At 42.6% G+C, this 11,769-nt stretch overlaps 1 protein-coding gene across 3 annotated transcripts in view; it reads left to right on the top strand.

Annotated features, from left to right (window-relative positions):
* Positions 1-3,383: 3,383 nt before the first annotated feature.
* Positions 3,384-11,769, top strand: part of LOC124002779 (putative zinc finger protein 833) — a 10,852-nt gene continuing 2,466 nt past the window's right edge. Inside the window, exon 1 of one of the 3 annotated variants that reach the window (XM_046310508.1) lies at positions 3,384-3,836. In XM_046310508.1, coding sequence (XP_046166464.1) covers positions 3,602-3,836 — 235 coding nt within the window. In that variant the 5' untranslated portion in view covers positions 3,384-3,601. Of the gene's footprint in view, positions 3,837-4,764; positions 5,369-11,769 lie in introns of those variants that run through there. The other 2 variants (XM_046310507.1, XM_046310509.1) reach the window with 2 other exon arrangements.

Below are 11,769 nucleotides of genomic sequence, written 5' to 3'. Positions count from 1 at the left end.
GCTCACGAAATTTCGCCCCTGCTAAAAAGGTCATCAGCTGGACGGAGATGCCCAGCCATTCATTCTAATAGTAATATATCATGTTGTTGACCTTCACCAGATGCCTTTCATTCTAATAGTAATATATCATGTTATTGACCTTCACCAGATGCCTTTCATTCTAATAGTAATAATCATGTTGTTGACTTTTCACCAGATGTCAGCCTTTCATTCTAATAGTAATATGGGATCATGTTGTTGACCTTCACCAGATGCCTTTCATTCTAATAGTAATATATCATGTTATTGACCTTCACCAGATCTGGGTCATCCAGCCTTTCATTCTAATAGTAATATATCATGTTGTTGACCTTCACCAGATGCCTTTCATTCTAATAGTAATATATCATGTTGTTGACCTTCCAGATGCCCAGCCTTTCATTCTAATAGTAATATATCATGACCTTCACCAGATGCCTTCCATTCTAATAGTAATATATCATGTTGTTGACCCTTTCATTCTAATAGTAATATATCATGTTGTTGACCTTCACCAGATGCCTTTCATTCTAATAGTAATATATCATGTTGTTGACCTTCACCAGATAGCCTTTCATTTAATAGTTAATATATCATGTTGTTTTCACCAGATGCCTTTCATTCTAATAGTAATATATCATGTTGTTGACCTTCACCAGATGCTGCCTTTCATTCTAATAGTAATATATCATGTTGTTGACCTTCACCAGATGCCTTTCATTCTAATAGTAATATATCATGTTGTTGACCTTTAGATTCCCAGCCTTTCATTCTAATAGTAATATATCATGTTGTTGACCTTCAGAGACCTTCACCAGAGCCTTTCATTCTAATAGTAATATATCATGTTGTTGACCTTCACCAGATGCCTTTCATTCTAATAGTAATATATCATGTTGTTGATTTCATTTAATATATCATGTTGTTGACCTTCACCAGATGCCTTTCATTCTAATAGTAATATATCATGCTGTTGACCTTCACCAGATGCCCAGCCTTTCATTCTAATAGTAATATATCATGTTGTTGACCTTCACCAGATGCCCAGCCTTTCATTCTAATAGTAATATATCATGTTGTTGACCTTCACCAGATGTCCAGCCTTCCATTCTAATAGTAATATATCATGTTGTTGCAGATGCCTTTCATTCTAATAGTAATATATCATGTTGTTGACCTTCACCAGATTCCCAGCCTTTCATTCTAATAGTAATATATCATGTTGTTGACCTTCACCAGATGCCCAGCCTTTCATTCTAATAGTAATATATCATGTTGTTGACCTTCACCAGATGTCCAGATAGTAATATATCATGTTGTTGACCTTCACCAGATGCCTTTCATTCTAATAGTAATATATCATGTTGTTGACCTTCACCAGATGCCCAGCCTTTCATTCTAATAGTAATATATCATGTTGTTGACCTTCACCAGATGCCCAGCCTTTCATTCTAATAGTAATATATCATGTTGTTGACCTTCACCAGATGCCCAGCCTTTCATTCTAATAGTAATATATCATGTTGTTGACCTTCACCAGATGCCCAGCCTTTAACAGGAAAACAACAGTTGGGAGAGGAAAAGGCTCCTATTTAAATGGAGTTCCATTTCAAGTTGTTGGCACAAAGACGTATGAATGTCACGAAGAGGAAAGACAGACAAACAAAAGCCAAAGAGAAATACGAGGCTGAAATTAACAAGAAAACTGTAATTGCAAAGACACATCACTGTAATTTATACCATACATATTTACAACACTAATTTCACTTGAATTATGTTGAATTCGTAACTAACAATGGAATGTTCCTCAACAAAATGGAATAAGATGGGACTTTAAAATGGGTTTATCTTGTTACAGCGCCAACATCTGGCCAATCAGTGTAATTTTGTAAATGCCAGATCTCTATGGCAAGAGGCATCATTCACCCAAGTTTCGTCAAAATCAGGCCAGTGCTGTCTGAGATATCGCACGTGACTAAGGTACGAACTAACTAACATACTAAATAAAGTACTAACGGAATAAGACTGTTCCACAATTCATCAAAGGGAACAATTAAGAGCAGCTTGGCAGGGTTAAGAGCTTTGTTAACCCACTGTTCCTAGACCAGTTAACCCACTAGTTCCTAGGCCGTCATTGAAAATAAGAATTTGTTCTTAATTAACTGACTTGCCTAGTTTAAAAAAAAGGTAAAATAAAAAATAAATAAAACGTACTGATTGGTTTCATACAACTGCTCTCAATTCTGCAGCAGACTCCTATGGAGTCAAATTCACGCCATGTGTATTGAATTCAAAATTAAATAAATCGTGCAAATGAAAAATAAAGTTGTGAATGTAAACATATTTAAAAATTAAGGAATACAAATAATGGAAAAAGATATCAAAAGCAAAACACAAAAACTTGTAAAGCAAATAATTAAGGCGAGAGCAAAACTCAATGACAAATGATTAAAATCCAAATTTGAAATCGAATGCAGAAATCGTTTTCAGTTCAACTTTCCCAGCAACCAATCCTATTGAATACATTTTGCCTGCGCTCTTGCCTGCATGTACTAACTGGGTTACGCTGTTCGTGTTCTTTCATTGCCAGTCTTTCGGAATGCGAGTTTTGGCATTATTTTCCCATGAAGGGTGGGGTTTTTAGTGGGAGGCGTGAACAATGAGTCTCCATTGGTCCGCTAGTTTGTGAGTGAGGGTTCGTCTGGTGTTGCTACTCTGATTGGTTGGAGATGAGCCAATCGTTGATTACTTTGTTTTGTACAACACCCCTCATTTAGACGTCACCACAATCGACTTCAATGATGTCAGTCTCAGACTGAAGTCTGTTGCGACCGACAGAACAGTGGAATAATTCAGTATGAGCCGACAGGCCACTCTATCGCTAATCTTTCCTAAGAGAAAGTTACATATTTTTTTTGTTTGGTGCAGCGATAGAGCGCTGCATGAACCTGGGCTTAAATGCTCATGCGGATGTGCTGTAAAATAAAATCGAATTGTACAGTGATTCCATGTCTATGTACATACGCCGGCAGCCTCTAAGATGCAGGGTTGAGTAACCGAGCGGTAACCAGCTCAGTGATAGTTCAAAAACAGTCTGATGGCCTTGAGATAGAAGCTGTTTTTTCAGTCTCTAGGTCCTTTCTAGATGTCTCGTCATTGGTAATCAGGCCTACTACTGTTGTCTTAGTATTTAAATTCTCTCGTGTCTCTGTATTTTTACATAAAATATTACACTTCAATGAAACAAATGTTTGCCGCTCCAAAATGAAATAAATACTACCGCGTTACCCACTCCAGTCAGCAGATGGCGATATGCAGATTTCAGGCGATACCGCTTGTGTGACGTCTAATGTAGTGGACGGAACACTTCATCAACAGTCAAACATTTGGTCAGCAACCTGCGTAGCCAACATTGCCGAAAACATCGGTTACTGTGTTTTAAACATACGTCTGCCGTGTCTATTTGTTGGCCCATTTAATGTAACGTTAATATTTACGTTGTTTGTCAGGTAGCTGGCTAAGTTAGCTTTGCACGAGGCTAATCGCTAATGCTAAGTAGCTAGCGAGCTAACATTCCTTGATCATGAGTTCACTTTGCTACTCCACTCCTGCTGAAGAAGAGGCTGTCACAGTTAAACAAGAAGTAGAGGATGAGGCTGTTACTGTGAAAGAAGAAGAGAAAGAAGTTACTGTGACAGAGAAAGAAGCTTTCAGAGTGAAAGTGGAGGAGGAAGGAGTTTTCAGAGTGAAGATGGTGGAGAAGATTACTGGCACGTTGGAGGAGGAGGAAGAGGAGACGGGAGGTCTGAGTAACGCCAGTAAGTAGTGTCTTAAAAACGGGGACACAAAATCTTCAGTCCTTGAAGATTGCTAGGTCACATGCTTGAAGACGGGGTGTTGACATTGTAAAGTTACTAATATTTATATATAAACGTGTAAGTGCTTTTTGGGTAAACCATAGGGTGAATAATCCCATGGGAAAACCTACCCTGTGGACGATCATAAGTTGGTTTTAGGTCTCTCTGTCACATTGTGAATGAGCTTTTGAAATGAAGTGATTTGTTAAAAAAATATATATTTTAATAGTGTTCAACATGCCTTTCCATGAAAGGAATAATGGACCATTGAAATGAGGTTTCTAAATCAAGTGGTGAAAGAGGTGATTCTCATAAAGAGTCTGACATATTTCTCATTACCGTAACACTTGTTCAAGTTGCTGTAAAAACTACAGTATTTGTTTTTACAAAGTTTTATTCCCCATCATCTAGTGGATTATTCATTAGTATTAATTAGTGTTCATTAGATGAGCACAAGATATTTAAAATGGTTCACTTATATGCGTTCAGAATGCGGGTCTTATTCTCAAACATCCCCCCTTTATGACACTTGAACTTGTCAATACCGAAATGACAAAATAGCTAAAACTTTTGAAAACCTTCAGTGGTAAACACTTACAGAACAATTACCTTACCAACATGGAGATGTTGGGCTTTAGTGATGTGGTCAACACTTAGGGGCCCATTACCTTACCAACATGGAGGCATGAATGTGCTTTAGTGATGTGGTAAACACTTAGAGACCCTTTACCTTACCAACATGGAGATGTTGGGCTTTAGTGATGTGGTCAACACTTAGAGACCCATTACCTTACCAACATGGAGACATGAATGGGCTTTAGTGATGTGCTCAACACTTAGACCCATTACCTTACCAACATGGAGACATGAATGGGCTTTAGTGATGTGGTAAACACTTCCGGAGAACATTGGTCTACGTTTTGATCGTCCTTCAACCCTTTGTTACCCTTGTGCTCTGACACTTTGTGTGGGTTGGGTGCAGGAACGTAGCGAACAGGTCGATTGTAGCGGTAGTCGTTTTGATGGCAACGTACTTTACAGTTATGTCGACTGCAGTGGTTATTGGAACCACTGAATTCAAATTTCAAAGCTGTGGCAAGTTTAGCGTAGTCATTTAGCACGTGTTGCTGTTGTAGGCAAATTAACCTTGTCACGTGTCAATTCGACGTTCTCTTCAACAGGTAAACCCTGTCAGAACCCGTAGCGTTCGGCTAGCGACCCAACGCGTCCTCTGTCAGCTAGGAACGTCTCAGTATCGTTTGGCTGACCTGGAACGGGGTCTAAGGTGGGGAAATTCTTGATGAGTTTGTCAAGGTATTCCGTGTCAAGTCGGCGGCTTCATCCTGTGGGGAAAGTGGGGGCGAATGGCCAAGAGGAGAAGCTGTGCTTTGTTGGCCAAGAGGCGCCATATTACTCAGTGCCGAATGGCCGAGAGGAGAAGACTGGGGGACACATGATGGAGGCAATGTCTGAAACCTATTGTCTTCACTCCTGTGAGTACCGGGCTCCGGTTGCTTGGACGCTGTAGAGCGTGACCATTCTGGACTTCCTCCAGATGGTACCTAAGGGTGGTATTCTGCTGCATTGCAGAGTCCACTTGAGCACTTAGAGTACTGATTTTGGACACGCATTTGCTACTTTAGTTCTCAAACTTATCCGTCATGGTTTGCAGGTAGAGGTCTTGAGTGGAGCGAGAGATTCAGTGATGAGATTTCCTTCCGCCTGCTTAGAAATCAATATTTCCATCTTCATCATTTGAGTTCTTTCATCATTCATTTGGTCAGCGACTTCAATGAGTTCTGCTGATTTGTCATCCAACTTTGTCCTTGTGGTCATTAACTGATGCTCTTTGGCCTGCAGCGTTTTGAGTAGAACCGTGTTACTCTGAGTAACGTTCAACAAAACTGCCTGCATGTTATCAAATTGAGCTCTCCTGTTTGTAGATAACTCGAACAGATTTATCTAGTTTGAAGTGGACTACATCGTATTTAGTTTTGGCTAAATCGAGTTGTTCCTGGAGACAACGATTTTGTTGAAGAGTTTGTGCTCGTTCATCGTCATAAGTATTTTCAATTACTTTTAATTGTTCCGATTTCAAACGCAGTTCCTCGGCTAGCAGAATGTTTTCATTTCCTGCTTTTCTTAATAGTTGCTCAGTCCTCTCCACCTGTGCCCTCATGTTAGCCATGTCTCTCCACCTGTACCCTCATGTTAGCCATGTCTCTCCACCTGTACCCTCATGTTAGCCGTGTCTCTCCACCTTTACCCTCATGTTAGCCATGTCTCTCCACCTGTACCCTCATGTTAGCCGTGTCTCTCCACCTGTACCCTCATGTTAGCCGTGTCTCTCCACCTGTACCCTCATGTTAGCCGTGTCTCTCCACCTGTACCCTCATGTTAGCCGTGTCTCTCCACCTGTACCCTCATGTTAGCCGTGTCTCTCCACCTGTACCCTCATGTTAGCCGTGTCTCTCCACCTGTACCCTCATGTTAGCCGTGTCTCTCCACCTGTACCCTCATGTTAGTCTCTCCACCGTGTCTCTCCACCTGTACCCTCATGTTAGCCGTGTCTCTCCACCTGTACCCTCATGTTAGCCGTGTCTCTCCACCTGTACCCTCATGTTAGCCGTGTCTCTCCACCTGTACCCTCATGTTAGCCGTGGTCTCTCCACCTGTGGCCTCATGTTAGCCATGTCTCTCCACCTGTGGCCTCATGTTAGCCATGTCTCTCCACCTGTGGCCTCATGTTAGCCGTGTCTCTCCACCTGTGGCCTCATGTTAGCCATGTCTCTCCACCTGTGGCCTCATGTTAGCCATGTCTCTCCACCTGTGGCCTCATGTTAGCCATGTCTCTCCACCTGTGGCCTCATGTTAGCCATGTCTCTCCACCTGTACCCTCATGTTAGCCATGTCTCTCCACCTCTCCACCTGTACCCTCATGTTAGCCATGTCTCTCCACCTCTCTCCACCTGTACACTCATGTTAGCCATGTCTCTCCACCTGTACTCTCATGTTAGCCATGTCTCTCCACCTGTACCCTCATGTTAGCCATGTCTCCCCACCTCTCTCCACCTGTACACTCATGTTAGCCATGTCTCTCCACCTGTACCCTCATGTTAGCCATGTCTCCCCACCTCTCTCCACCTGTACACTCATGTTAGCCATGTCTCTCCACCTGTGTCCTCATGTTAGCCATGTCTCTCCACCTGTACTCTCATGTTAGCCATGTCTCTCCACCTGTACTCTCATGTTAGCCATGTCTCTCCACCTGTACTCTCATGTTAGCCATGTCTCTCCACCTGTGTCCTCATGTTAGCCATGTCTCTCCACCTGTGTCCTCATGTTAGCCATGTCTCTCCACCTGTGTCCTCATGTTAGCCATGTCTCTCCACCTGTGTCCTCATGTTAGCCACGTCTCTCCGCCTGCGTCCTCATGTTAGCCATGTCTCTCCACCTGTGTCCTCATGTTAGCCATGTCTCTCCACCTGTGTCCTCATGTTAGCCATGTCTCTCCACCTGTGTCCTCATGTTAGCCATGTCTCTCCACCTGTGTCCTCATGTTAGCCACGTCTCTCCGCCTGCGTCCTCATGTTAGCCACGTCTCTCCGCCTGCGTCCTCATGTTAGCCACGTCGCTCCGCCTGTGTCCTCGCCTCCGCCTGTGTCCTCATGTTAGCCACGTCGCTCCGCCTGTGTCCTCATGTTAGCCACGTCGCTCCGCCTGTGTCCTCATGTTAGCCACGTCGCTCCGCCTGTGTCCTCATGTTAGCCACGTCCTCATGTTAGCCATGTCTCTCCACCTGTGTCCTCATGTTAGCCATGTCTCTCCACCGTCTCTCCGTCTCTCCCTGTGTCCTCATGTTACCCACCCTCGTTAGCCATGTCGCTCCGCCTGTGTCCTCCATGTTCATGCCATGTCTCTCCGTACCCCTGTGTCCTCATGTTAGCCATGTCTCTCCACCTGTGCCATGCCCACCTGTTAGCCATGTCTCTCCACCTGTGTCCTCATGTTAGCCATGTCTCTCCACCTGTACCCTCATGTTAGCCATGTCTCTCCACCTGTACCCTCATGTTAGCCATGTCTCTCCACCTGTACTCTCAGCCATGTCTCTCCACCTGTCCTCATGTTATGTCTCTCCACCTGTGTCCTCATGTTAGCCACCTCCGCCTACTCTCATGTTAGCCATGTCTCTCCACCTGTCCTCATGTTAGCCATGTCTCTCCACCTGTGTCCTCATGTTAGCCATGTCTCTCCACCTGTCCTCATGTTAGCCATGTCTCTCCACCTGTGTCCTCATGTTAGCCATGTCTCTCCGCCTGTGTCCTCATGTTAGCCACGTCGCTCCGCCGCCTAGCGTCCTAATGTTAGCCACGTCCGCCGCTCCTCCGCCTGCGTCCTCATGTTAGCCACGTCGCTCCGCCTGCGTCCTCATGTTAGCCACGTCGCTCCGCCTGCGTCCTCATGTTAGCCACGTCGCTCCGCCTGCGTCCTCATGTTAGCCGCTCGCTCCGCCTGCGTCCTCGTCGCTCCGCCTGCGTCCTCATGCCACGTCGCTCCGCCTGCGTCCTCTCCGCCTGCGTCCTCATGTTAGCCACGTCCGCCACTCCGCCTGCTCCGCCTCCTCATGTTAGCCACGTCTTGCACGTGCGTCCTCATGTTAGCCACGTCTCTCCGCCTGTGCACTGTGTGCACTGTAGTATTGGACCGATGCCAACCTTTGATGGCGATACAGAAGTGCTAAAGTCGAGAGAACCGTCACAAAGCCTGTGTTTGATGGTTGATTTTGGAGAGCGTTCGCAATTTCGGCTGTTTTTCCACTAATGGCATCATTAGGGTTGGTATCGCTGCTGAGGTCAGAGATCAATCCTTTTATGAGTGGAGGTTCACTAATTAGCGGAGGAGTGGTGACCACCTTCTTTGATAGCTTGCACATTATTAGAACAATTTTGAGGAAAAATGGTCTATTTTTCAAAGTTTGGGTTTGGAATTCATTGGAAGCTGCAAAAACAAGTTTACTATACTATATAGTACACGTGTAATAGTAGGTATTACTATATAGTACACGTGTAATAGTAGGTATTACTATATAGTACACGTGTAATAGTAGGTATTACTATATAGTACACGTGTAATAGTAGGTATTACTATATAGTACACGTGTAATAGTAGGTATTACTATATAGTACACGTGTAATAGTAGGTATTACTATATAGTACACGTGTAATAGTAGGTATTACTATATAGTACACGTGTAATAGTAGGTATTACAGTATATAGTATTACTATACACGTGTAATAGTAGGTATTACTATACAGTACACGTGTAATAGTAGGTATTACTATACAGTACACGTGTAATAGTAGGTATTACTATACAGTACACGTGTAATAGTAGGTATTACTATACAGTACACGTGTAATAGTAGGTATTACTATACAGTACACGTGTAATAGTAGGTATTACTATACAGTACACGTGTAATAGTAGGTATTACTATACAGTACACGTGTAATAGTAGGTATTACTATACAGTACACGTGTAATAGTAGGTATTACTATACAGTACACGTGTAATAGTAGGTATTACTATACAGTACACGTGTAATAGTAGGTATTACTATACAGTACACGTGTAATAGTAGGTATTACTATACAGTACACGTGTAATAGTAGGTATTACTATACAGTACACGTGTAACAGTAGGTATTACTATACAGTACACGTGTAATAGTAGGTATTACTATACAGTACACGTGTAATAGTAGGTATTACTATACAGTACACGTGTAACAGTAGGTATTACTATACAGTACACGTGTAACAGTAGGTATTACTATACAGTACACGTGTAACAGTAGGTATTACTATACAGTACACGTGTAATAGTAGGTATTACTATACAGTACACGTGTAATAGTAGGTATTACTATACAGTACACGTGTAACAGTAGGTATTACTATACAGTACACGTGTAATAGTAGGTATTACTATACAGTACACGTGTAACGTGTAATAGTAGGTATTACTATACAGTACACGTGTAATAGTAGGTATTACTATACAGTACGTGTAACGTAGGTATTACTAACAGTAGGTATAGGTATTACTATACAGTACACGTGTAATAGTAGGTATTACAGTATACAGTACACTATACAGTAATAGTAGGTATTACTATACAGTACACGTGTAATAGTAGGTATTACTATAGTACAGTACACGTGTAATAGTAGGTATTACTATACAGTACACGTGTAACTAGTAGGTATTACTATACAGTACACGTGTAATAGTAGGTATTACTATACAGTACACGTGTAATAGTAGGTATTACTATACAGTACACGGTAGGTATTACTATACAGTAACGTGTACGGTAGGTATTACTATACAGTACACGTGTAATACAGTAGTAGGTATTACTATACAGTACACGTGTAATAGTAGGTATTACTATACAGTACACGTGTAATAGTAGGTATTACTATACAGTACACGTGTAATAGTAGGTATTACTATACAGTACACGTGTAATAGTAGGTATTACTATACAGTACACGTAACGGTAATAGTAGGTATTACTATACAGTACACGGTAGGTATTACTATAATAGTAGGTATTACTATACAGTACACGTGTAATAGTAGGTATTACTATACAGTACAGTACACGTGTAATAGTAGGTATTACTATACAGTACACGTACAGTAACAGTAGGTATTACTATACAGTACACGTGTAACAGTAGGTATTACTATACAGTACACGGTAGGTATTACTATACAGTAACAGTAGGTATTACTATACAGTACACGTATTACTATACAGTAACAGTAGGTATTACTATACAGTACACGTGTAACAGTAGGTATTACTATACAGTACACGTGTAACAGTAGGTATTACTATACAGTACACGTGTAACAGTAGGTATTACTATACAGTACACGTGTAACAGTAGGTATTACTATACAGTACACGTGTAACAGTAGGTATTACTATACAGTACACGTGTAACAGTAGGTATTACTATACAGTACACGTGTAACAGTAGGTATTACTATACAGTACACGTGTAACAGTAGGTATTACTATACAGTACACGTGTAACGGTAGGTATTACTATACAGTACACGTGTAACGGTAGGTATTACTATACAGTACACGTGTAACGGTAGGTATTACTATACAGTACACGTGTAACGGTAGGTATTACTATACAGTACACGTGTAACGGTAGGTATTACTATACAGTACACCGTGTAACGGTAGGTATTACTATACAGTACACCTCGTAACGGTAGGTATTGCTATACAGTACACCTCGTAACGGTAGGTATTACTATACAGTACACCTCGTAACGGTAGGTATTACTATATAGTACACCTCGTAACGGTAGGTATTGCTACGCTATGTAGGGCGCGCGTAACGGTAGGTATTGCTACGCTATGTAGGGCGCGCGTAACGGTAGGTATTGCTACGCTATGTAGGGCGCGCGTAACGGTAGGTATTGCTACGCTATGTAGGGCGCGCGTAACGGTAGGTATTGGTACGCTATGTAGGGCGCGCGTAACGGTAGGTATTGCTACGCTATGCAGGGCGCGCGTAACGGTAGGTATTGCTACGCTATGTAGGGCGCGCGTAACGGTAGGTATTGCTACGCAGGGCGCGCGCGGTAGGTTGCTACGCAGGGGCGCGCGTAACGGTAGGTATTGCTACGCTATGTAGGGCGCGCGTAACGGTAGGTATTGCTACGCAGGGCGCGCGTAACGGTAGGTATTGCTACGCAGGGCGCGCGTAACGGTAGGTATTGCTACGTAGGGCGCGCGTAACGGTAGGTATTGCTCCTCTATTCTAATGGCCCATCCAACAGGCCTCCCTCTATTCT

The sequence above is a fragment of the Oncorhynchus gorbuscha genome, linkage group LG18 (assembly GCF_021184085.1).
Source record: "Oncorhynchus gorbuscha isolate QuinsamMale2020 ecotype Even-year linkage group LG18, OgorEven_v1.0, whole genome shotgun sequence".
Classification (NCBI taxonomy): Eukaryota; Metazoa; Chordata; class Actinopteri; order Salmoniformes; family Salmonidae; genus Oncorhynchus; species Oncorhynchus gorbuscha.
This window is presented reverse-complemented; position numbering and strand designations above follow the sequence as displayed.